The sequence below is a fragment of the Desmodus rotundus genome, chromosome 7, assembly GCF_022682495.2.
Source record: "Desmodus rotundus isolate HL8 chromosome 7, HLdesRot8A.1, whole genome shotgun sequence".
Lineage (NCBI taxonomy): Eukaryota > Metazoa > Chordata > Mammalia > Chiroptera > Phyllostomidae > Desmodus > Desmodus rotundus.
The window spans coordinates 116,061,540-116,087,771 of record NC_071393.1 but is presented as its reverse complement, the minus strand read 5'-3'; the positions used below and the strand labels follow the sequence as shown (position 1 = coordinate 116,087,771).

The following is a 26,232-nucleotide window of genomic DNA, read 5'->3' as shown; positions in this document are numbered from 1 at the left end:
CCTGCCCCAGCTCTGTAATGACCTCATCCCAAAGGGTAAGAGCCCCAACTTTGGAGCCAGACTCCCTGGGTTCAAACCCTTGCTCCATCACTTACTAGCGAGCGTGGAGATCTCCGGCAACTGCTTGGTCACCCTCAGCCTCAGTTTCCACATATGTCCCACGGGGATGAGAGCAGTACTCATAGAAGTTACAAGAAGGAAGAAGAGAGGTACATGTAAAGAAACGAGCCCAGGGCCTTGTAGTGGTAAGTGCTGAACAAACACTCAGGAAAAGGGCCAGAGCAGGGACGTGATTTGCAGGTTCTTCGCTGACTAGTTACAAACCACCAGGAGCCAGCGTGGTGGAGAGGAAGGTGGGAGGTGGCTAAGGGGAATAATCGCATGACCTCAGTGAGACCCAGCTAACACGAAGGCTGCAGTCCCAGCAAGGGACCATCCACCTCCCCCCTCACCACTACGGGCACCTTAGATCTTTCTGGTGAGCAGGTGCATCTCCTGAAGATCTAATTGAGCAGATGCCCAGGGGCCTCCGGGGGCCAAGGGCTGTGTCCTGTTGGTGACAGCACAGCACTGGCCCTCTCCACCTACTTGGCACACGCTTGTCAAGGGACTAAGTGCGTGAACGGTCACATGGGTGACCTAGTAGTTCTCTGCTGCCAGCCCAGCTGCCTCTCCTCACCTCCTTGGCTGGCTTGTCCTTTTATACCCAGCATCTTAATGTTGGGCTGCCCCAGGACTTTACCCAGATCTTGCAAATCCCCCACACAAAGAGGGGGCCACGGGAACTAAGCCAAGCATTATTTGCTCCCCATTACTGAGCGCCAGTAGGCATCATGCCAAACAATTAACATGCAGCAATAATAGTGCAATGCTCTGCCCGTGCCAGGGACCACACTAAACGCTTCAACCCCTTCCCCCTGTGTGTGGCCATCAAGTCACTCTCTGTCCTGGCCCCTCCTATGTGTCTGCTGCGGCTACTCCTCTGCCCAACAACTCACTGTGGCTTCCCAGATCTGAGTCCTGGGTCCTCTTCTTTGCTTTCTCGCTGCACAGCTCCTGGAATGACCTAATGCATTCCCGTGGATGTAAACATCATCCTGGGCTGACGACGCCCAGATTTAGCCCCATATGTATATCCTCAGCCAGACCTCTTCTCCGACCTCCCAACTCCTCCGTCCCGCTGCCTACTCGATGTCTGCTCTGAATGCCTCCCAGACGTCCCCACCCCAAATTGTCCAAAATGAACTGGTGGTTTCCGTCCCCCCGAGGCAGCTCCCCTGGCAAGTCTCATCCACCCTGTTAAAAGGCATCCCCACCCTCTGAATGCTCAAGCCAGACACCTGGGGGCCCCTGGGACACCTTCCTCTCCCTCAGGCTTTATCTCCAATGTCCTGAGCCTTGTTTGTTTTACTTCCTAAATCTCTGGGGACCTGGCTTGCTTCTCCCTGCGTCCCCTGCTGCCGCCCTAGTCCAGGGTCCCCGCACCCTCTCCAGGCTGACGGGCAGCCAACAGCTGACTGCTCACCAACTCCCGCCTCCCCCCCAGCCCCCCCCCCCCCGACCCTCTGGCTCTTTCTCCATAAATTACATCATAACACACCCCTGTCCACACCTTCCTGCTGCGGAGTATCCGGCCTCTTCTCCACATTCACCTGCTCACATACCAAATCCAGCCTAGGTCCCTGGAATGTGCTATTTCTGGGATGTTGCTTCTCCTCCTCTCTTTAGGAGGCTGGCTCCCTGTCATCGTTCCAGCCTCCATTTCAAGCCCCCTCCTCAGAGGGGCTCCCCCTAACCACTCAGGCTGGGGCTGCCCCCACAAGCCTCTTTATTCTGGATCTCACTCAGCCCCTTTGCTGTTTCTACCATAACTCACATCCCAATTTCTGGTCTACTTGTTTGTTCACTTCTTTTGTGACAGTCTCTCTAAGTTAAAAGGTCCATAAAGAAGAGGACAGTGTCTATCTCGCTTACCATCTTAGGCTAATAGTAAATATTAGACGCACGACCATTTTCTAGATGGAATTTCTAGAAGAACCTTGACAATGGAATTCAAATGCAGGTCTCTTTGACAGCAAGGCCACTCTGTCCTACATGCTTCTGCTCTGGCCTTGGCTGTGTTGTAAGTAGGAATGGTGTCCTATGCTCCCGACCTTTCTGGGTCTTGGCCGTGGAGCTGGTGCTGCCGTAGAAGGGCTTGGATGGCTCCCTGTCAGCCACACAACTCTCTTTCATGCCCTGTAGCTGCTCCCCTGGAAAAGACTGGCCCCAGGCTCATCCTTGACGGGGGCTGCCCCAGGACCCCTCCAGAACTGAGGCCTCCAAAGCCCTGCCCCCTTCCAGACAAGGCCCTTGGGGCTCTGACAGAGTGGACAGTGACTCTTCTGCTTTGGAGCAGGAGCTTCAGGGGAACCCATGCCTCAGCCCTGGGCCACAGCCCTGACCGTGGTCCCGCTCCTCATGCCTGCTAGCGCCCGTGGGAATTGGGGTTGCTCCCTGGCCCTGGCCTCCAACTGGCCCAGCATCGAGGCGTTTGTTAATGCAATTAGCAGGGCGGTCCATGCAGAGGGGCTGGGGGCCAAGGTCTGACTCACACCTCCCTTTCCTCCCCTCCCTCTGCCAAACGGTAGAGGCCCGCTCTGCCTGCCAGACAGCGTCTGCAAAGAGCTCGCAAGAGGCCAAGAAAGGCATCTTTCTCTCATTAGAGGCTTTTATGTGAACACAACTGCTATTTTGGAGCCGGGCGCTTGGCTGGCCCCTGAGCCCCAGTGCTGTTTCCAGCCGTCCTGAGCTGCGGCCCCAGCACAGCTGTGGTGGGAGCAGGGTGAGCCCTCCAGGACCTGCCTTCTCCCACTGCCTGGGGGCTTGGAGCTGAGGTCTGGCCTGGGGACACAGACCGTGGGCAGAGCTTGGGTATGGAGAGGATGCGTCCCCAGATGGATGCTAAGGTGTGGGAGCCAGACAAGAATTTTGCTGGTCTCAGAGTCTCTAACATCTGGGTCCCCTTTGTGTGAAGGGAGACTCGAGCAGGCCTGTGGGTAGGTTCTTAGGGTCCCACTGACACAAATTTTAGGGAAAATGGAGGTTTAATGGAGGAGCGGCTGAGCTTCAGGTATGTGGGTGCTGGGCCCAGAGTCTGATCTGAGCTGAGGTTCATCCTCCAGACAAGAGGGGATGGCATTGGAGGCTTTGTAGAAGGGCCCGCCCCTAAGTCAGTGCCTCTCATCTAAGAGGCTATAAATAAAGGGAGGAGGTGTCTCTGGGGCCCAGGAAAGAGACCTGGTGACAAAAGCCCTCGCTGGGGGCAAAGGGGGACTGGCTGGATTTAACACCTGCAAAGCAGCCCTGCCTTCTGGACCACAGGGCCTCTCTAACCAGAGCCTGCACTGACACCGCCTTTCTCTGGGACAAGGGTCGGAGCAGAGAAGCTCAGGAGCCCTTTCGCTTCTGCCATTGGGCTTGGGCTGGGTGTTGTTATTTTTTTAAAGCTTTGCAGTGCTGTCCAGTAGCACTTCCTGTGATGATGGACACGCTCTGAACCTTTCTGTTCAACATGGTAGCCATGCGCCCCAGGTGGCAATGGAGTGCTTAAAATGTGGCCAGTGCAACTGAGAAACTGAATTTTACGTTGTATTTCATTTTAACCAGTTGCATCTCAGAGAGCCACATACAGCTTGTGTCCACAGCGTCAGACTGTATTGCACAGCACAGCTTTCGAGAGTGCAAACAGCTTCCACACCCATGATCTCTGTTGAGATTCACAACAACTCTCTGAGGCAGGAATCATGGGACCTACTTTACGGATGAGACAGCTGAGGCACCGGTCGGAGAATCTCAGTGAGACGAGATGTGCCCGAGGTCACGCAGCTGGGGTCAAACTAAATCTTGCTGACCCCCAATCCCATGTTCTCACTGCTACCACGAAGTTGACGGAGAGTGGAAGAGCAGCCCGCGTGGTAGGAGACGAGTGGCCCAAATGGTGGGAGCTCTTTCCAGAATCTTCCCCAGGCCTGCCCATTCCGAATTTGGTCTCCTCCCAAAGGTGGGGGTTTTGTGTGGAAAATCTGAGCAAACCTCTGCCTGGCTGTTTTGGAGCAGAGTGAAGGTAGAAGGGGCACAGCCAGAAGGCGGGGGCTGGGGGAACAATGCCTTCTATTTCTTACTTTCAAAGCAATTTCGAGAGTTTCCTTTTTATTCCCCTCTCTTTTGGCATCCTGCTAACTCCACAGAGCTGAACTCCCCAAGCCGAAACTTTCCACATGCCTAGTCCTCAGTGAGGAAGAGAGTGCCAGGGAGTATGGAGGAGCCCAAATCATGAATGGCCAAGGGCTGGCATTGGCGAGGCTGGTAACAGCATCACCTTCTGGTTGTCTGAGGATGCGGTTTCCCACAGGGAGGGGCCAGGTGTGTCCTCCATGGCTAACCATGGATATCCTGGCACCGTGCTTGATAACCATTCACCAGATACGAACATCATGGCATCGTGCTTCCTAACACTTTACCAATAATCAGTCAGCAAAAATTTGTTCAAGCCATATCCCCGTCCTGGGGTGATCGTGTAAGGCACAGTCTCTGCTCGTGAGGAAAATTGGGAGGAATGAGGCTCTAAACATAAAACATGAAGACTTGGTCCCACCATGTTAGAATTTTCTCTCTTGAAATTCGCACACCGCTGCTTGGAGCCGCTTCTGCCGGCCCCTTGGCGTTTCTGTCTCTGCTTTGTCCAGCCGCCACTGCCATTGGCCACTCCAAGGTGGCTGATTTCCTTTCAAGACACTTCAGTTTTGAAATCGGGGCTCATTTGACAGAGGGATGTTTTTTGCTTCAGTCTCCTTTAAACAAAAGGACATGTGACCGCTGTTGCCCGCCTCCTTCCCAAAGGGTCCCAAACTTTTGGATTTCACGCACCAGTAAAATATCCAAAAACATTTTCGGCACCAAAGTGCAGTGGCCACTTTTCCATTTTGCCAAGTGAGGATGCTAGAAAGACAAACTACCCTTTGTCATCACCTGTAATTAGAAAAGGACATTTTGACACCAAAAAAGTAGAAAAGATATAATTTCAAAATGAAGGACATTTCTAAAATGGGCAACGCGTTACGCTACACTCGGGAAACTGTTTTTATCTCCCTCAGTTTTATTGCGGACCAGGAAAAACTGTCATAAGAACGTGCCCTTTCACAGAGAGGCACTGGGGGCCACCATCGGGGGCCATTTTGGGGTGATGCAGCGGGGCGGGGGGAACGGAGAGCGAGGAGGAGTTTGTGCTCCAATCCCATAATGCAGAGGCTGAAGTGTTTATTTAGTGAGGAAGTCGGTTCTTGCTGAGACGTAGGAAAACAACACAAATGAAGCCCGTGAGGGCTGGCTCCACACCTCCGAAAACCTGACACTTGCTGGAAACTCTTTCTTAGAAGATCTGATCCAGGAAGGTTATCTTCCCAGTAGGTTTTTTTCCGCTAACAAATCTGGCTGGTTTGGAGACCTTTTAGGATTTTTATTTACCACAATGTATACATATTAACATGCCATTTTTTATAGTTCCCCCCTCTAACTACCCATTTTCCATGAGTTGTTCATTGTACCCACTGAGGTTTGCCAACCCTGGTTTGCACCAAAGACCTGCTGCCCTGAGTGGTGAGGGGCTTCTGTGGTTATGAGAAACCCACCACTGGGCAGAGCTTCCTCCACGCAGGGACCCGTCTTGTTGTCTTTGCACCCCCAGCACCCAGTATGACCAAGAGAGGGTGCTTACTAAATGCTGGCAGAATGAATTAGCAAGTAAGGCAGACCCAGACGTAAGCGAGTCGCGGCGGCGAGACACGGATCTGGGGCCTTGGGTTTTAGAGAGTGGGAGATGCTGCTGAAGTCAAGAAGGGGCCGTCCTCGGAGCCTGGGAGGGGAAGGGTGGGAGCTAGACTGGTTTCCAGAGGCTGTCTGAACGGCAAGGACCACCCACTCACGGGAGGAAGCGACACCTAGACGGGCTGACTGCTGCATGACCTTCCTCTCACCCACGGCAGGCTTTGGGTCTCTGTCAGCAGAGAGGTGTGGCTCTGAGGGACGAGGAGTGATGCAGCATCTGTGGTCCACATGGAAAACCACTCAGGCCTTTCCTTTCTACGCCCTCCCTGAAGTAAACCAGGGCAGAGACGGGGCCTGGCCATGCCTCCTTCCCCAGGGTTTGCTGGCCCTGGTTTGGCTGCGGAGCTGGTCTCTGGTGGTGGTAAGTGGTGGCGACCCAGACCTGGTGGGTCCTCAGGTGGAGGCTACGAAACCCACCTCTGCTTTCCTCGCTGACTGCTCTCCTACTCTGTCACCAGACCCCAGCCTCCCTGCCCCTCTGATGACTCCTTGAACACCCCGTGTTCCTGCCAGCCCCCAGAGCTTTGTCCCTGCCTATCCCTGTGCCTGAAAGCGTCTGCCCGTAACTTCGCCCACCCACCCCCTCTGCACCAGTCACAACCTCTCACTTCAGAGACGCCTGCCCCCTCGAAAGCGTCTGGTGGGGCACAGACCACTGTGTCACCCATGATACTGATGGAAACAACATTGTTTTCTTGTTTCTCGTTGTCTCCTTGTTCTTTATGGGTCTCCCTCACTCAACTGCCAGCTCCATGTGGGCAAAGGCTCTGTCCCTCATGCCTAGCACACAGTAGGGGCTCAGCCAATGTTTATCAAATCAGTGAATGAGTGACAGGTGGAGGAGACATTGGGTTAGAGGGTCCAGCATGAGCCTGACTGTGCTCTCCTGGGCTCCTACCTGCTCCCCAGGGGAGGTCCTGGGAGAAGTGGGCAGGGCCCCACACTCTGGTGTGTGGGCCTGCATGGGACTCTCCCTTGGCTGCTGGTCACTGGAGGTGACTCTGATGTTGCAAGATGATGAAGGGCAGTGAAGGGAGAAGTCATGGCCCCCGTGGCCAGGGGCTGCTGCGTAGTGCTGGCTTGGAGGAAGGGGTCGTGTTCAGCCCCCCTTTACCCCAGGCTGGACCCAGGGCCCAGGGGCAGGATCCTTCCAGCCTCCAGTCAGGAGTTCCACCACTTGCGAAGGTGGGTGGAAGCTTCTGAGCAGATGCTCTCAAAAGAGGTAGAGGAGGACAGACTATCATGCTGAAGATGCCTTTGAAAGACCCCTAGGATCGCCCAGCCTCCTGAGCCCACCTCATGTGACTCGTGAGGAAACTGAGGCTCCGCGAGGTCAAGATCACACAACTCGTGGAAGACAGAAAACTCCCCAACAACTCAAACCCCTGATTTGAGGCCAGTGTTGAGCCTTTCCCACTAACGAGACTCATTTATCATTCACTCACTCATTCATTCAGTATTTATTGAGAACTTACTCTGTGGCAGTCTCTCTTCCAAGTTCTGGAGCTCCAGGAGTGGGCAAAATAAAGCGTCTGCCCTCATGGGACTTCCAGCCTGGCACAGAGACAGACCACAAAAAGCGGACTCTTAAGGGAACGACACAGTATCAGGAGGTTCTGCTGGAGGTGGCGGTGTGAGTGGCTCCACACCTCTGGTCATTCCGCCTCTGGTTGTCCAAAGATAAGAGGCAAGCTCACCCTGAGGCCTGTGGGTGGAGGGGAAAGAGAGATGGGACCAGGGAGCCTTCGGAGCCAGCAGTTGGCTTCCTGCTTGAGTGGAGGAGGCCAAGCAGCACAAGGCAGGGGCCCCTCTGACAGGTGGGTGTCAGGCCCTTGGCCCCTGCCCTCACCACTCCCCCTGTCTCCCTAGCCGTGTGCCAGCCGCCCTGCCAGAACAGGGGCTCCTGCAGCCGGCCCCAGCTCTGCGTGTGCCGTTCGGGCTTCCGCGGAGCCCGCTGCGAGGAAGTCATCCCCGAGGAGGAATTTGACCCCCAGAACTCCAGGCCAGCCCCCCGACGCTCAGCTGAGGGTTCACCCAACTTGCGCAGGAGCAGCCCAGCCCGAGAAAGCACAGCGGCCAGACCACGGCCATCGCCACCACAGCTGCCACCTGCCAGGTAAGTCCCCTCCTCAGGGGGACATCGGACCTGGGCTTATTCCTTAGGACCATTTGGGGAAGATCTTAAAGAAGGCCAGAGGTGTCCTTCCTTCCCTCTTCCCTGCTGTTTCCCACTTTCCCTGCCCCCACAGGAGGTGTGGAGAGGACAGCAGGTGAGCAGGGGTCGGGGCTGGTGTAGGCTCTGCCAGGCGGGGGTGGACCAGGGAGGTGGGAGGTAGAAGAAGGCTAAGGAGGGCATGTCCCTGGAATGAGGCTCTCTCATTTTTTAAATCTTCACCTGAGTATATATTTATTGATTTTAGGGAGAGTGGAAGGGAGGGAGGCGGGGAGAGAGAGAGAGAAACATCAATGTGAGAGAGAAACATTGATCAGTCGCCTTTCATAGGCACCCTGACCGGGGATCGAACCCACAGCCTGGGTACGTGCCCTGACCAGGATCGAACCCGCAACGTTTTGGTGTACAGGATAACACTCCAACCCAGTGAGCCACCTGGCCAGGGCTAGAACCAGACTTTCTTGTTTGCAATCCTGGCATTGCCACTTCCTAGGTGGGTGATCTTGGGCAACTTATCTCTCTGATTCCTCATCGGTGGGCTGGGGACAACGATGACAACGAAGACCGTGGAGTTGTTGTAAGGATTAGGTTAGTTAACACAAGGAAAGCGCTTAGAACACTGCCTGGCACACAGCGAACTCTTTATAAATGTCTCTACTTCTCTACCGGGGTCTCCGTGACACATGCAGGAAGCACTCCTCTGCCGGAAAAACCCCGTTCAAGTCACTCGCCACCCAGCGCCAACCTCTGTCCTCCGAGGGGAAGAGGAGGGGCATGTGGGGGAAGGGAGGAGAAGGAAAAGGGGCAAAGGGAATGTTCACGGGCAGGATTCCCTGGCCTGCTTGCCAGCCGATCTGGCTAGACTTTCTCCAGCCCCGGACAGGAAACCTGAACTTTGTAAACTGGTCCATTTCTAGAGAGCTGTGTTTCCTTTTGGTTTTTCAGGTTGGTTTTTTCCATTCCCTTTCTACTTCGGAAGTTCTTTGTGAAATGTTGCCACCTTGTCTTGCTGAACTAAGGGGAAAAAAAGCATTTGCCCTTTCGGAGGCCGGGAGAACCAGGGAGAGAAGGCTGACCATGAAGTCAGGCCCCCCACCGAAAGTTCAGGAGAGAAACGAAAGGAGCCTGAGATGGTCCGGTGACTCTGAAGAGGAGGGCAGGCCAACCAGCGTCTTGGTTAAATGGGGTTCCAGGGCCTGACCACCCAAGCAGGTGGTTTCCAAAGGCAGCCAGAAGCAGATAAATTCAAGTTGAAGCCCAAGGAGCTCCAAGCTCAAAGCTAGAAGAGCCAAACCCTTGGGCCAAGGTCTGGAGATGCGGGTACGGAGAGAGGGAGGGCCAGAGCTAAGGGTCTAGGTGGACAACGCAGGGGACAGGTGGGCCAGGTCTGAGCCTTGTTCTGATTAGTCTCAGCTGTGGGTCCCAGGTGGTGGGAAGGCACCTGGAGGAGCCCCAGTGGGGCCAGCTCCAGGGCCTGTCAGGGACAGGGTGGGAGCAGTCCTTCCCACGGGGCTTTCCCCTTGTAAGCCCTCTTTCGGCTTTCGTGATTCATTCATTTATAATGCACTGATCTCCTGTGAGTGTTGGAGAGTGTTTACTTGGCAGGTCATTCTGCCCTCCCTCCCTTGAGTCAGAGCTGTCTGACATCCCCCATCTTGCCAGCCCATCCTGCGGTCTCCTCACGTTCTTCAAGGCCCGTTCCTGCTCCCTCCAAACCTCCACTCCCCAGTCACTTCCACCCAGCTACCTGACTTCCTGCGGCACACACTTGGCGTGCATCCCCGCGGGTCTGTGCCCTGGGTCTGCAGTCAGCCGGTGTGGCCTGTGCCCTGGAAGGCGGGGGCTCCATCTCAGTGCTCAGTCTGCGTTTGCACTCTGTCACTTGGTCCTAATCGAACAGTGGGCATTTGAACCCTCACCCCAGGCCTGGAACCGAGGTCGTGGCCCCTGTGCTGCTGAGGGTGCAGGAGGAGCTGAGGCTCCCTGCCTTCCTGTGTAGTACTTTTGACTCTGCCTTGGGGTGGTCTGTTTATTTGCTCACTGGACCAGGAGCTCCTGAGAGCAGGCACCGTGGCCCCCTCTCAGTCCATGACCGTGGCCTTGGTACCTAACACTGCAGGTGCTCCGTCAACAGAAGCTGAATGAATAAATGAATGAGACTTGATGCTGGGGGGAGGAAGATGCTGGGAAGAAAGGAGGACAAGCTAGGGGAGGGAGCCTTTGATCTCTCCGCCAAGTTTCGGATGAGCACGAGGTGCTGGAAGGCGAAGGCCGGGGTGAGGTCTGCGGGCCCACAGCAGGGCTGCCCTCTGAGCTACACAGGCTCTCTGGCCAGGGGCTACTGTGACGTTTTTAATGAGCTGCAGTCTCCAGGCCAGCCCAGTCCTCTCTCTGCCCTGGGACCTCAGTGCCATGAAGTCTGGGGAAGTCCGAGGGGCCCGCTGTCGGCCCAGCTGTGTTTTGCTTTAGGAGACCAAACCCTGCTTGCCTTGTAGTGTCAGACATTTCCTGTGCGCTTGGCCAGGTTTCCCAAGCAGCTGCTTGCCTCTGTCTGATGGCAACTTGGACAAGCCCTTGGTGTCCAGCTAGAGGGAGTGACATGACTCAGGGGCATTCTAGGAGCAAGAGAGGGGTACAAAATGTCCAAGAGGGGGAGACACCGCAGGGATTGGTGACCCCTGAGGCCTCCTTTAGGAGAGGATTACACGGAGGCCAAAAGACCTGTGTCCCAGAAGGAAGATGAGAGGGAGGGGCCCAGAGAGTCTCAGGCAGCAGGCAGGATGCTCTACGGAGAGCCAGACATGGAGCGATGTTGCCCAGCTGTGGCCTGGGCTGAGTGCTCCTTCTGGGCCCCAGGTTGAGGCTTGTTCCCCAAGCCTGGGTAGAGGGCCTGCCCACCTGAGGAGCAAGGGCCAAGCAGCTGGGGAAGGGCTTGGAGAGACTGGGGAAGGAGGTGGTTACAACAACCTGAAACCAGCAGCCTAGAAAACAGTGCTTTACACGGCGCTTCTCAACACTGCAGTGGGATGTGAATCACCTGGGAACTTAACATGCAGCTTCTGATTCAGCAGGTCTAGGGGCGAGTGTCAGGTCTCAGGTGATGCTGATGCTGCTGGTCCTTGGACCACACCTGGAGTTGTGAGGGTCCTCATCTGGGCTTTTGGACAATCCTGGGTTCCAGTCCTGGATTTATTACTCCCCAGCTGTGTGACATTAGGCCAGCATCTTAACCTCTCTGAGTCAGTAGTCTCTACCTGATAGGACTGCAGAGGAGTAAATGAGGTCATGTGAGTAGATGCCTGATTTGAGCTGGTGCTCAATACCTGTTAGCTGTCAGCGGGCTGGTTCTCTTTGCCTTGGGGACACAAGTGGACAGAAGACTGTGGCAAAGAGCAGACCAGGGTGTGTGCGTGTGGTTGTGCATGCGTATGTGTGCATGTGTGTTTGTGTGCACAGATCTGCTCTGGGGAGAAGTCAGAGCCCAGGCCCAGCCTCAGGGAAGGTGTGACTGACAGATGCAGCAGAAGCACCAGCGGTGGCTTTGTCCAGCTTGGTTGTTCCACCAGGACCTGTCTCATTGGCTTTATGACAGATGGCGTCAAGGGCAGGCGTCACAACATGGGTCAGAGTGGGAGGGACTTCCACTGGGTGTGCTCATGGGCCTGACCTGAGGACTTAGAGGCTGGCCCCTGGGGACACCTAGGCATGCTTGCTCAGGACTTGGGAAACAGGGGCCTAGAAGGCAGTGCTGAGCATGGCAAGCGGGGACGGTGGGGAGGTACCTGGGAAGCTGTGGACCCCATGGTGGTAGCTCTCCATGGGCTGCTCCCCCCGCAGGCAGCTCATCTCTGCACACCCCATCTCTTTATATCTCCCTATTAGTTTCCTATGGCTGGGATAACAAATTGCCACAAATTTAGCAGCTTAAAACAGTGCAAACTATTACCCCACAGTTCTGTAGTTCAAACCTCTTACGTGGGTCTGACCAGGCTAAAGTCAAGGTGTCACGGGGCTGAGCTCCTGGAGGCTCTAGGGGAGAACCCGTTTCCTTGTTTGTTCAGGTTGTTGGCAGAACCCAGCTCCCTGCAGTTGTAGGACTGAGGTCCCGTTTCTTTGTGGTGGCACCTAGAGGCTGCCCACATTCCTTGTCTTTGGCCTCCTTCCTATCTTCAAAGCTGGCAATGGCAGGTGCACTCTTCACATTTCGAATCCCCTCTGCTTCCCTCTTTGGCTGAATCTCTCTCACTTTCCCCACTTCTAAGGGCCCCTGTGATCACATTAGGCCCACCAGGCCCCAAGACGCTCTTCCTGTCTTAATGGCAGCTGATTAGCAACCTAAGTTCCATCTGCAATCTTGATCTCCCCTGGCCATTTAATGTAGCATGTTCAAAGGCATAACACCAGGGGACGTAGATCGAATGGGGGCCAGCCACACCCACCCACTGCAGCCCATTCCCACTGGGAGCCTCTGTCAGAAGTGGGACAGCTCCATCAAGGGCTTGCCACCAGGGTGGACCTGGCTCCTTCCCGGAGGGAGATGTCTTCCGTTTTCCTGTTATTTAATATTGTATTGCCATCCTTTGGTAGTTCATAAGTGTGATGACTGGGTGTTCACGCTCTCGTGTGACGTGTGCCTCCCACAAACCTCGTCACGACATCGGCACATTACCCATCTGATGTGAACTTGGTAAAAAATAGATACATTGTTAACCTCTAACTTGAGAGTCCCCTCCTTTGGGTCACTTTTTATTTCCACAGTACTTTTTATTTTCTACTTTCTAACATGACATATCATTTATTTATTATGTTTATTGCTTATTGTCGTTTTTCTCCAAATACAGTGTGAGCTCCTCAAGGGCAGGGGTCTTCGTTTTGTTCAGATGTATCCCTAGCTCCCAGAACAGTTCCTAACAGACAGGAAGCATCAATAAATAGCCACAGAATGAACATCCCTGCCACAATGTATCTATCCCCTGTTGCCACCTGGAGCAAAGGCGGTGGCCTCGGGCCATTCCCTTCTGAGCTTGCACTCCGCCCGTCCCCTAACATGTAGTTGATCAGGAAGGGGCTCTCCCAGTGCTCCCAACAGATGGGTACCTGCCCAGCCTGTGCCCCTTGGCCACAGGGGTCTAGAGCGAGGGCAGGCTGAGGGCCACACTTCTCTTCTAAGGGTGACTGCTGGCAGCAGAGCAGGGCTTAGCAGACCCTTAGGGGTGCGGGGAGTCTGGTGCGGGGCTGTGGCAGCTGTGAAGGCGTCTCCTCCCAGCTTCTTCCATCTCGTGGCCCTTAGAAGAGTCCCATGAATCCTTCCCTGGGTCTGTGGGTTTGGAACAGGGAGGGCTCAGAGGAGAGTAGTCAGAGGGAGATACTCCCTCCTGGGCCTCCAGCCAGAACAAACGGAAAGGGCTTTATTGTCCCAAGTCTGCAGTCACAGAAGCCCTGCTGCTGCTTTTTGAAAGAGTAGAAGAGATGTGTGTTTCAGCCGCAAACTGCCTTCACTGCCCACAGCCCCCTCCCTGCTGCTTGCAGAGTGTTCTAGAAGTGCAGGTGGGTCACACTGGGGTTTGTGCAGGGTGCCTTGGCACTCAGTCCCTGCCAACTGTGCCCATCCCCACCCAGCAGAGACTACTGGGAGTAACCGGTGGGTGGGTCCGAAGCACTCAGCCCTGCCAGGGAGAAGAGGGAGGCAGGCTGCTGTGTGCAGGACCTTCCAGTCACTGCACAGGACCCCAGGAGATGACTGTCGCTTTACAGACTCGTAGAGTCGAGTCTGTAAAGACGCCCCAGGAACCGCGTGGTGCACGGCCTGTGCAGCTGCACGTGGTGACCCTGGCCCTGGTTCCTTCCCAGAGGGAAGTGTCTCCCATTTCCCCCACAAAGCGTGTTGCTTCATGGCCGTCCTCTCCAGCTGGGTTTAGCCGCTGAGGCCCCTTCTGGGTTTCTCTAAAAGGGAGGTGGGCCTCTGGGACCTCGCAGTGTTCGTGCGCGCCTCTGCAACCCCCCAAACACCCAAAAGCCGTAGGGCTCAGGGCCTGGACAGGACTGTAGCTGGCCTTAGGGTACCTGAGGGCATAACCAAAGACACAGGCCAGGGCAGATGCAGCCGGGCACGCGATCTGGCCGTGTTTTGATTCGAGGCCTCAGGGTCCTGGCAGAGGTCATGAGGAAGGTGGGTCCAGCATGCCTCTCTCCGCGCAACAGAGCCTGCGAGCCCCGTCCTTGCGCCCTGCTCTGCCAGTGCGTCCACCTCTGGGCTGGTGAAGATGCCACACGCAGGAGAGAAGGGGGCCTGGGGCCTTCTAACGCCTCTCTTGCTCCCCACACAGAGCAACTGGGCAGATTCCAGAAAAAGTATCTCCTTCCTGTGTACTTACTCCTTACCTTTCTCCCTAACCTTCTTAGGTTTGCAGGTGGCCATCTGGCCTTGATGGCCTGAGACAGCCCCCAAATCTCCGATGAAGGTTGCAGGACTCCCCTTTCCGGCATTTTCCCAGAGCTGAGGGTTATCCTTTGCTAGGTGAGGTGCCAGAGAGGGACTTCCGCCCAGCCCAGCCCTGGCCCCAGCCCTCTACAATCTCTGCGATGGGAGCTGTTGGCCTCCTACCTGCCCACCGCTGCAGCACGGTGATGGAGACACTGCGAGCCTCTTCCTCTTCTAAGTCCCCTTCCTCATCATCACCATCCACAGGGTTCATTGTCCCCTGCTCCGTGCTTCAGGCACCATACTAGATGCTCTGCCCTCCTCTCTCCTCTCCTTTCCTTCCCCACGCCAAAGCGCCAGGAGATGGATGTTGCACCAAATGTCTTTTGGCCAGTCATGTTAAGTTCAAGTAGGGCGTATAAATGGAGTGGTGTGCAGGGCTCCACCTGCCTCTGGGATGGGGACAGGCACCCAGGACCTAGAGGGCAGGCCAGGGGCAGGGGAGAGCGGCTCCTGGTTCCTGCCACAGCGCTGGCCCAGCCTCAGCCTGACGAGGCACCTAGAATTGTGGTCACAGTGGTGAGTGTTTGGGTCGGGACTGGGTGGAGCTAAGGTTACAGTTGAGGTGACATTCCATTTCACAACAGGGTGGTGGTTCGGCTAACCTGAGTGTGGTATCAGAATGAGGTTTTAACGAGAAGGTTGGGTTCAGGTTATGTCACAATGGAATTTAGGGATGTGGGGTTTTTGAGTGTGGTAGAGTTGTTATTTTAACCTATTGTGCATGAGCATTAAATTTCATTGATTGATTGATTGGTTTTTAGAGATGGGGAGAGAGAGAAACATCAATTTGTTGTTCCACGCATTTATGCACTCATTGGTTGCTTCTTGTCTGTGCCCTGACCAGAGATCAAACCCGCAACCTTGGCCTATCAGGATGATATCCCAACCAACCGAGCTACCAGCCAGGGCTGTGAGCGTTGTTGGGTCAGCTGGCCTACTGTGCACAGCACTTCACAGGCAGCACCTGATCTAATATGGGGACAATATGGCACAGTGGTTAAGGGCGTGGGTCATGCCCAGCCTCCTCACCTGGTTCTGTTGCTCGCTAGTGGTTTGATTCCATATGTGTTTCTTCACTTCCCCGAGGCTCAGTATAAATCGATGATGCTAGCACTGTCCAGCATAAAGTAAAATACAGGGTTGCAATCGGAATAAAATTTTAAAAAGTGGGTAAAGTGCTAAGCCACATAGCTAAGTGCTCAACGCCTACTAGCTGACACTCTTTCTTATGGACATCAGTCAGAGTCCCGCAGGAAACAGACAGCACACTCAGTGAGGTCAGCTCGGTAAAGGTCGACCTGCAAGGGCACAGGCAGGGCTAGGGGAAACAAGAAAGGAAGGGGGCGCCCCGGGGAGAGCTGTGTAGGGAAGCCCTTACCTAACCCTCCAGGTCTGAGGGGACAGGGACTGGGCTCAGGCCAGCACAGACCAGCAAGCCTGGTGCGGTGCGGGAGCTGCAGAGGACGGGGGCCGGCCTGCCATCCAGCTTCTTTCTCGGGAAACTGCTGAAACCTGGCCAGGGAGGGGCTCGAGCAGCAATCTCCAGGGGCGCGCGTGGGGAGCAAAGGGAGCTGCTTGGGTTGTTAAAAGGTTAACGCCTGCAGTTTCCAGCATCCAGCTTAAAAAAATAGTAACAACAAACATTTCAAGTGTGTGGCTATACTTACAGCATTTAACTGACCTAATCCTCCAGGATTTTTGTTTGAAAGGAAAGAGTTAGGGAGAGATGAAGCAAGAAGGAAATGGAAAGATAGTTAATACTCCTTCTCAGATGCCCCAGGGAACGTCCATCCCATCCGGTGGCTTTGCGCAGACTGTGGCTGCTTGGTAAATGCCACCCTCGGGGTTGGAGGGGTGCGTGCATGACAGAGAGAGAGACAGAGAGATGGACAGAGAGAGAGAGAGAGAGAGAGAGAGAGAGAGAGAGAGACATGGGGCGTGGGCAGAAAGCGGTACTGAGAGATCAGGCCTCAAAAATCATAATGGAGATTTTTCAGGTCCTGAGAATTTTCCTTTTGAGCTCACGGTTTTCGAGTGTGTATCAGGTTTCACCCCTTGTCCACAACATAGAGGAAGTTTTGGATTTATGGGTCCAGTAGTTTTCCTAGGTACATGACCTTTAAATCTGCCACCACTTAACTAATTCGCTGCTGTCAGAAAAAGGCACTCTCCGCTTCCCAGGTAGAAATCGCTTTACCAAAGTCAAGGGCACCAAAGTGGTGCAGCCGGCCCCCCGCATCTGCGGGTTCCACACCCGCAGGTTCAGGCAACCACAGGTGGAAAATACTCAGAGAAAACGAGTTAAGTTGTTGCTGACACGTACTCTGTAGTTAGGCCTACGAGTCTGTATGGAACAGGTACAGACTTCTGTTCTTCTCACCGTTCCCTAAACAACACAGCACAGCAACCACTCACACAGTGCGTGCATTGTATTAGGTACTATGAGTAATACAGAGACAATCTGAAGGATGCGAGAGCATATGCACAGGCTCTATGCAAATACTACCCAGGATCATACAAGGGACTTGGCTTTCGGTATGTGCGAGGAGGGGCGGATCCTGCAGCCCGTCCCCCACGTATAGGGAGGGAGATTGTATTATGGTAACAGGAATAAAATGGGGACTCTGAATGTACATTTGTTTCCACTTGCGGAACCGAGACAAGGTGTCGGCGGTCCTCCTCATCCTCCCCCATCACCAGCTCACCTGTGTGCACATGTGCGCATGCACTCCCCACCTCTGGGTGGGGCTGAGGAGGACGACTTAACTCCTGCAGGATAACTTCCCAGAAAAGGATTCGAAAAGGAAAATGGGTTGAATACAAAGTCATCTGATGACCAGGGTTGTAGGAGTGGCTGCTTAGGACCCAGAGGGCTGTGTGTGCTTGTCTGTCTGTCTGTCTGTCTGCAGATGACATAGTAAAGATTGCTAAATGATTTCCAATAACAAAATGTGGAAACACATAGTTCCTTTGTTAACCACATAACTGTGGTTTTGTGTCCGTGATTCATGGTGGAAGTGAGTAGCTGCGACAGGCATTTTGTGGGGGGTTTTTTTCTTTTTTTTTTCCTCCTAAAAAAATATTTGTGAAAGGTCTAAAATTCAAGGAAGTCCAATGCTTTTTGAAAAGAAATATCCCTGTTCCTTGCAAAACGACGATTGCAAATCAAAATCTCTGGAGCTACCACATTTCTGCTTCCAGTTGGTCACCGACACTGAGTCTCCCTCCAGTCTCAGCTCCTGACTGCTCCTACCATGTCCGCCCACAGGGACACCCAGTGGGGGGTTCCGTTAGAGGCCTGTGAGGGAATCCAGTGCTGGGAGGAAGAAGGGGTGCCTTCTTGAAACCCCCACCAAGCCACACTCGGGAAACAAACTGACTGCACATTTCTTTCTTTCTTTGAAGTCTTTGGGTCAAGGTCAGAGCCCCTACGGTGGGCTGTATGTAGTGTGTGAGGAAGGAATGGTGAAATCATTGTGTCTTACAGTTAGTCACCTCTGGGTTTGAATCCCAGCTCTAACACTTAACAGCTGTGCTGCCTGGAGCAAGTGAATTAACCTCATGCACCTCAGTGTTCTCATCTGTAAGATGGGGTGACATCACTACTTTGAAGACCTGTCAGGAGGATTACTAATAGATATATATAAATACATTGGAAACCTTTTGGATGCTCTATGAATGGCGCCCACTCTTATTGGCCCCTAGACTCTGGGGTCATCCGAGCCTTTTGTTTCCAACAGGAAAGTAGCCGTGGTAGAGACACTGAGCGTTTACCCAGACGCCTTGAAAGCATCTCTGGCTCTGGCGAGGTTTCCTGTCATGGCCAAGGGTGGATGAATATCAGGCTGGGGAGTGTTATCTGCCAAAGGCAGATGGAGCTCAGGCCCTGAGAAACACAGCACTTCCCTGGTGGTGGGGACCCCAGGCAGGTTAACGGCCTCTCTGTGCTTTCGCTTTCTCTTCTGCAAAATGGCAGAGGACAGTTCCTACAGCAGAGTCGTTGCGTCTATCCAGTGAGGCGTGGAATGTAAAGGGCTTAAAAAAAATAAAAACTGCAATGCCTGTAGCTGATGTCTGGCACGCAATCAGCAGGTAGCTTTGCGCTGCTACATCACTGAGTCAAGCCTTCGCAGGCTGGGTCCCGGTTCTCGTAGGAATCTCCTGTTAATGGTCCTGGGGCAGAGCGTCAGCTCCCGTGAGAACACACTGGCTGCAGGCCGCCAGGACTTTGGCCGACCCCTGAGGAGTGTGTCATTGGCCCAGGCCCCCTGCTGCCTTTGTCTACAGTGGGCCTGTCCAGGCAAGTCCAGAAGTGGGGTAAGCTCGCCTGAAGTCATAGGCCTGCGTGTGCCATGCAGTAATGCAGGCCTGTTCCGCTCTGTGTGCGTGGCGGGGGGGGGGGGGGGGCGGGGGGCGCGGCACTGAATACTGTGGAGGGTAGAGCGATCCCAAAGGCCATGAGCTGGGAACTCAAGGGCTCAGGAGGTGGTCATCTCATGCCAATCTGGTGGTGTTGAGATGCCCACATACCAAGCTCTCCCTGGCTTTGGGATGTGGACTTAACTCTACCCTCTCAGCCTATAGTTCTCTCCTCCCTCCTCCTCCTCTACTCTCCTGGAACACACGGCAGGTGTCCATAGGCCCTGACTTGTGTTTCCATTCCTGTTCGATGGCTTCACCTATTCCACCACTTCCTTTCTTTCATGTGCTTCTCTGTAACTTGCCCAGTGATGAGGCTCAGAGGGGCCCTGGCCCCCTGGGAGGCTGAGACAGCACCTGCTCCAGGACTTCTCTGAGGTGGGGACCAGGCCCCAGGCCAGGGCTCAGTGCTCCTACCCTCCTCTGCCTCTTATCTACCTGCCAGGGAGCAGGGATGTGTGTTCCCTTCTGAGCAGAGCAGGGGGTCATCTGTGTAGGAGACACTCCCCCAGGTTCTGCCCCCTCCCCACCTTCAGCCTGCTGGGGGCATCCCCTGGGTGCAGGGGTAGGGTCCTCAGCCCTGGGTGTGGCCACAGAAAGAGCTAGAACTCAGAGCAGGGGGATGTGACTCACAGGCGGCAGGGCGGGCGGGGTGGGGGCCTCAGGCTGACCAGTGAGGCAGAGAGAGTTGGGCGAGTGGACGGCAGGGTCAGCAGCAGGAGAGGCCTTGAGACACTTGGGAGAGGGCGGCTCCGGGCCCTTTCAGGAGGGCCCTGGGAGTGAGCGGGCTGGTGTTTCAGATGCTGCATCAGTGTGTCCGGCCCCAGGCAGGGCTTGGTTCCCACGGGCACTGCCCGCATCCATACTGGTCTCTCAGAAGCTGTCAGTCTGGGAGCCCTGCCCCAGGCAGGATTGTCATGGCTTCCTCTCTGGCACTCAGGACACAGAGCCACATGCTTCCAGACACCGGGGGCTCCTGCCTCTCCAGGAGCCACCACGGTGCAGGGCAACTCTGGCTCTTTAAAAGTCTTTCCTCACCGGGGCTGAAACCTGCCGCCCAGGGACACAGTGGTGGGTCTGTCCTCAGGAAATCCCACCGCCATTCTGCCACAGCCCTGCGACGTCCGATGACAGAAAATGCAGTTTGGGGGCAGGAGAGCAAGGGTGGAAGGGTGCTGATTCCCCCAGAGCAGGACAGGCAGGGAGCCCAAGTGCTGGGGGGATGAGCAATGCTTTCCAGGGACAAAGAATGCCATGAGGGGAGCCAGGGGAGCCTTCTTACCCTACAGTCACGGGCCAAGGTAGACTTCTGGGGTTCGAATCCCAACTCCTCCATTTTCTGTACTGTGCTGTCCAGGAGGTAGCCCGCAGCTACATGGCGCTACTTCAATTTAATTTAATGTAGAACTCAGTTGCTCCGTCACACCGGCTACGCTTCCAAGTGCTCAAAAGCCACAAGCAACTAGTCGTGAGCCTGTTGGAAAGCACAGACTATAGAGCATTTCATCATCACAAAGCTCTGCTGACAGCACAATTCCAGGTGAATGAACTCGGCCAAGTTCCTTCACCTCTCTGTGCCTTCATTTTCTTTTATGGAAAATGGGGTTCATAGCAGGACCTAGCCCTTAAGGTGGTTGTGAAGGTTAGATAACATATGGCAAATCTGACGTATGATACACAGTCCAGAATTAGTGCTCAATAAATGCTCGTTGTCCTCGTCTGGGACCAGTGGGGCAGGGGTCGCGTCCTCCCCGCCCCACAGTGACACCTGGGAGCCCACCAAGCTGGTACCTCTGACACCCAGAGGCTGCAGAGTGATGGCTGCCGCCTCAGCCAGCCTGGGTGTCACCTGCTCAGCCCTCAAGCTCTGCATCACCCAGAATCGGGGGGCTCCTGGCTCTATGCCAAGGCCGCGGTGTCCCCCTCCCCTTCATCCCCCAGGCCTGGGTGCCCCTTGCTCCCGGCTGGGGCAGGGCAGGTTTGTGCAGGGGCTGGGGCAGGAGTGTGGCAACACTGTTCTAGGTGCCCGGGGTTCGGCACAAGGGCCATCGCACCGAGCCTGGGCTGGCCAGGGTGCGGGCCTGCTGGGTCAGCCAGGAGGACATAACAAGCAGACCTCTGTGAGGGGGCCCCCTGCCTTGCCAGCGCCCAGATTCCCAGGGGAGACCAGGCTCCCTGGGACACGCCAGGGCGTGCTCACCTACAGTCAGGAAGGAGCAGCCTCTGCCCCTGCAGCCAGAAGCAGAGGTGAAGTTCTGGGACTACCCTCCTGTCTTGGTGCTGCCCCCGTTCCCCTCCTACCTCTCTGCCTGTGCCCTCTCAGGCACCTTCACTGCCTCTGCCTCTGCCTCGTGAGCGTGGGTGCTCCCCAGACACCCCCACCCTTCTTTACTCTCTCTACTCCTATATTTCTCAGTGTTTAGGTGTCAGAGCACCTGGAAGTCATAAGAAATACATAAACTATCAATGTAATTAATTCCGTGATTGCAGCTGGGAACAGTTTTATTAGCAGAAACTATGACGACTGTCTGTATGTCGATCTAATGCAGGCACACGAGTAGAATAAGCTGTCGAGTGAAGTGCGGTGGGCCGTTGCCACGTCTTTCCATTAATAATTCATTTACGGCTTGTTCATTTGTTTTATCGTGTGCTAGCAGACAAGTGGTAGCAAGCGCCAAAGGTTAGAGACGAAGTGATGGAGCGCAGCTCAAAGCTGAGACCAGCCTGTTCATTAACACGTTTCTCCCTTGAAATTGGGAAGTGTTAGCCGAGTTCATGCCTCAGTCCAGCAGTGGACGGAACTCTGCCATGTGGTTTGTTCTGCACACTTTCCCTGGGTGATATCATCCCTCCTTAACTCTGTAACCACCACCTCTACACTTGACTCCCCACCCCTTGCCCCCGACTGCAGCCCCCGGCCCTCTCCTGAGGGCCTCCTCCTGGGTGTTCCCATCTGCAGATCTGTCCTGAGGCACTCAACCCTCATCATGTCCAAAACTGAGCCATTTCTCTGATCTCTTATGTTGGGATCTTGGCTTCTGGAGTCCCCTCTGCCCATTTGTCTAAGCCACAGTTGGAAAGTCTCTGTGTCTTAAAAATAGCCTTTGAGACCATGCCTTCTTCCGGGTCCCACCCTTGGTCCTTGTAGCTTCGACCACAGCCTCCAGCCCTCCCTAGTCTGGCCCATCCACCACCAGGTAATCTTTCCCCACAGTAATGATCATTTATGAAGGCCCATCCCATCATGCCCTAGACCTCCTTGAAGACCACGAATATCTCAAGGCTAATATATGGCTCCCACTGCACCCCTCCACCTTTGCTGGGGTGCTGGTGCCTTTGCCAAGCCTACATTGGAGCAGAGAGGATAAGAGGGCCTTTGCCATCCTTGGACCTGGCACGTGGCAGGCACTCAGGAGATGCTTCTTGAGTGAGTGAAAGAGGGTGGGCTACCCCAGAATCTCCAGGGACTCGCCCTTACCCATTCAGTACAGCCCAGGCCCGTCCCCCACATTTCAGGCCCTCCACCCTATGGACCAGACTTATTCTTAACCCCTCAAAGCCTCAATGTCCTCATCTGTAAAACAGTGATAAAGAAATGACAAATGCTAGGGTGGCTTTAGGATGAACTCACCTGGTTTGATCACCTCACTTCTGTGCCTAGGAGTTTTGCAACCTTCCCCGAGGCCTAGAACCTCCCTACTCTGCTTTCTTGGCTATACAATGGGAATAACGAGTGACTCTCAAGGTCACGGGGAGGCCCACCTGAGGCAATGCATGCGGCGTGCATTACCGGCACAGAGGCTGGCACAGAGAAAGCATTCATTACATTGTAGCGCTGGCTTACTCCCCTCCACCCACTTCCTGCTGTTCCTAATTAGCAGGGCATCCTTCCAAGGTTGCTTTATGAATATGCAAATAAATGCAACAGGTGTCCTTATTTTCTCTATTTTTACACAAAAGTTTACATGTCCCACGCTAGGAGTCAGCACACTTTTTCCCATAAAAGGCCAGATAGTAAATATGTCGGGCTTTGAACAGCATATGGTCCCTGCGACTCCTCGGCCCCGCCGCCGGAGAGGAAAAGCAGTCTTAGACAATGAGTGTGGCTGGGTTCCAATCAACTTTATTTATGGAAACTTAAATTTGATTTTTATATTACTTTCTCATGTCATGAAATATTATTCTTCTTTTGATTTTTTTCAACCATTTAAAAATGTAAAAAGCGATTGTTATTTCACAGTCTGTACGAAAACAGTCCGTGGGCCAGATTTGGGCTGTTTTTTCACTTTTCGGTATATCTTGGAGAACTTTCGTTATGGATGTAAAGGAGCGGCTTCTTTCTGTTTTGAGGGCGTATGACTCCATCCTGTGGATGTACCCGAGTTTGTTTGACCAATCCTCTACTGAAAGGCACTTAACTTGTTTCTCTTCTTTACAAAATATTTTGCTATTACAAAATAGTGCTGTAATGAATAATCTTGTTCATCCGTCATTTTGACTTTTAAAAGTGTCTTAGGTCCGATTCCCCTAGAGGTGCAGCTGGGAAATGGATTGGGGTGATCTATGAGGGTTGAGCCAAGGGAGGGAAGGACGCAGTATGAGAAGGTGGGATGGGCCAAGCAAGAATTGGTCCTGAGGAAACCAAGCCCAGGCCTGATTGAGGGTGGAGCTTGCAGAGCTGTCCTACCTGGAGGCCAGGGGGTGGGGCTTTTGAACTTCTCGTTCAAGTAGTCATTGGCTCAAGTAGTCAAGTGGTCATGGGGGTGGGAGGAGCCTGTCAAGTGGCTGCCATCAGCCAAGAGCAGAACTCAGAAGAAGCCAGGGGAGGGCACACCAGCGGCAAAGGGGACCTGGGCTGGGTGGCAGCAGCACCCACCACCGCAGGTTTATCTGCAGCATAGCCTTGGAGGTGGAACTGGAGGGGCAGCATAGGCGCACTGTGGTGTAGCCAGACAGTGCCAAATTGCTGTCCATAAGGCCCGTATCCATTTACATTCCCGCCAACAACACCTGAGAGTGCCTGTTTTGGCACAATCTCATCAAATTAGTCGATTATTAATCTTTTGGATTTTTGTTAAGCCGATGGATTACACAGCGCTACCTCAGATGCAGTTTTCATTGGCACATCTCTTAGAATGGGAAAGATTGAGCATATTTTCATGGGTTTCAGAAAAATCGACATTTTTTTTGTGAACTGTTCATATTCCTTTCCTGATTTTTCCTTTAGGACTATTGGTCTGCCATTTTTCTTTCTGGAGCTCTTTATATGTTATGGAAATTAGTCTTTTGTCTCTGACGTGAGTTGCACATACTTTTCTCATTTTGTCATTTGTCTTTTTAACTTTGTTTAAGGTGGTTTGGGCCACGCAGAGGTTTTTGATCATAGGGTTGTTTGGACAAATAAATGACAGGTTATGTAAAACACGTGGCTCGAGGCACACTACCTGATAGGCACCGAGTCGACCTTGTCTCCCCTCCTCCCCTCTCCTCAACTCTGCGCTTTATCTAACCGTGCTCACTATTCTTCTTTAACTCTGCTTCCTGCTTCCCATTTTCTCATGTTACTTCTCTTATCTGGAATGTCTTCCTCTTCGTTTTCGACTGTAAAAATCCTACCCTCTCTTAAATGGGGGGCTCGAATATCAGAGTCTTTCTTCCATCTGCACTCCAGTGCCTCTGTTAGCCGTCACAGTCCGCCTTGGGTCCTCCTTATTTATTCACACGCGTTTGCCGTGCATTTCCTGAGCTTCAGTTTTCTTATCTATTAAATGGAGTTGCTGGAGGAAAGAGAGATTTATTTTTATTACAAAATGATGCATGTTTACTGTAAAAAAAACTTTACTGAAAATATTCCACAAATACAGAAACATAGAAAGTTCAAAACAGTAGCTACGCGTGCATGGGCGCTCTCATTCCCCGGGTGGCCGCTGTGTGCAGGTCCTTCCAGGCCTTTCCTATGGCCATGCACGTATTTATAGGGGGAGAGAGAGGGTTTTTCTTAGAACACAAAATTGGAAGCATGCTATCCCCATTATCCTGCGACTTACTTTTTTCATTCAGTAAAGTGATTGTGAGTAAGATGATGCACTGAAAGCACCTGGCTGTCTCAGTTAATGGCAGCTGTAACTGTTCTGCCCACCTTGTAAAAAGGATGCTTTTAAATGTCCTTTTGGCAGCAGAATGCTTATCATACAAAATAGTATATGGAAGCCCATTTATAAATGAGATAGGGTGCAGCTGCCAGGCGAGGGTGAAGGTGGGTGGGGTGGTGGGCACGGAGACCCTTCTTCATTTGTTTGGAAACCCGAGAGTGTTGGGCGGGGCGTAGGCACATCACAATCAACTGAGCGGCATCATTATGGGGCTGTACTGTCCGGGCAAGCTGGCGGCTCCCCTGGTGGTCTTCAGCTGGCCCTTAAGGGGTTTGAACTCAGGAATCTTGGGGGCATTTGCATTCAGTTCCAGTGAGAGAAACAAGTGACAGCAACAATAACAAACGACAATGACAACAAACCACCAAAAAGGAAACTTTTGAGTTTCCATCTTGACCTAATTGGACAACTCGTTGCCAGGGTCAAGCTCTAAAAAGTGCCGAGTGGTCTGGGCGGAACATGAGCGACTCCCCTCACCTCTAGGGGCTGACACTAAGCTGAGCCGCGGCACCGGCACCGGGCTGGTGCTGCCAGGGGGAGACTCCAGCTGACCCACCAGCCCGCCTACCTCTCTTACAGGCTCTTTCTGGGAAGCTGTTAAAAGAACTGTGTTTTCTGCTGCAGCTGGTTGTGCTGACCTTCTCCTGGGAATGAGGAGCAGGTGCCTGAGGTCTGGGCTCCCAGGCCTGGTTTAGTACAGCTCCCAGCTAACTCTCTCCCACTGCAGCCCCTAAACTCGGGAAGCAGGGGGAGGCATGGTTGAGTCCTATCAGAATGAGGGTTTGCTGCGGTTGGCACTGGAAGGAAGAGCAGCACTGAAGCTCACAGGAGCCGAGTCCTAGGCTGATAGTGCTGGGGGAGAGCTGCAGGACACTGGGTTCACTCAGTTTGGGTTCTTCCGGGAAAGAATAAGAGGGAGCCTCTTCATGTCCTGGGCACCCAAGGGCAACAAGACTGAAGTAGGGACGGTGGAGGGAGGGGGATCCCAGGGCCTTATCCCACTTGAGCAAGGAATCCAATGGAGAGGCTAGGGGTGGGACCTGCTAGGGGAGGGAGAACGCCCAAGCCTGAGTAGATGCTTCTAGGCCAAGTTTATTGGGTGGCGCATTTAAACATTTTGATGCCATTCTTTTTGGAAA

At 53.8% G+C, this 26,232-nt stretch overlaps 1 protein-coding gene and 1 non-coding gene across 4 annotated transcripts in view; both read left to right on the top strand.

Annotated features, from left to right (window-relative positions):
- The window catches only part of LTBP2 (latent transforming growth factor beta binding protein 2), an 89,212-nt gene that overhangs the window by 12,137 nt on the left and 50,843 nt on the right, over nt 1-26,232 (top strand). For all 3 annotated transcript variants that reach the window (XM_053927752.1, XM_053927751.2, XM_024568352.4), the window contains exon 3: nt 7,735-7,981. In XM_053927752.1, coding sequence (XP_053783727.1) covers nt 7,735-7,981 — 247 coding nt within the window. The remainder of the gene's footprint in view (nt 1-7,734; nt 7,982-26,232) is intronic.
- On the top strand, nt 12,614-12,717 carry LOC112312125 (small nucleolar RNA U13). Its single transcript, XR_002975567.2, has one exon. It is a non-coding gene; the product is annotated as a small nucleolar RNA U13 (small nucleolar RNA).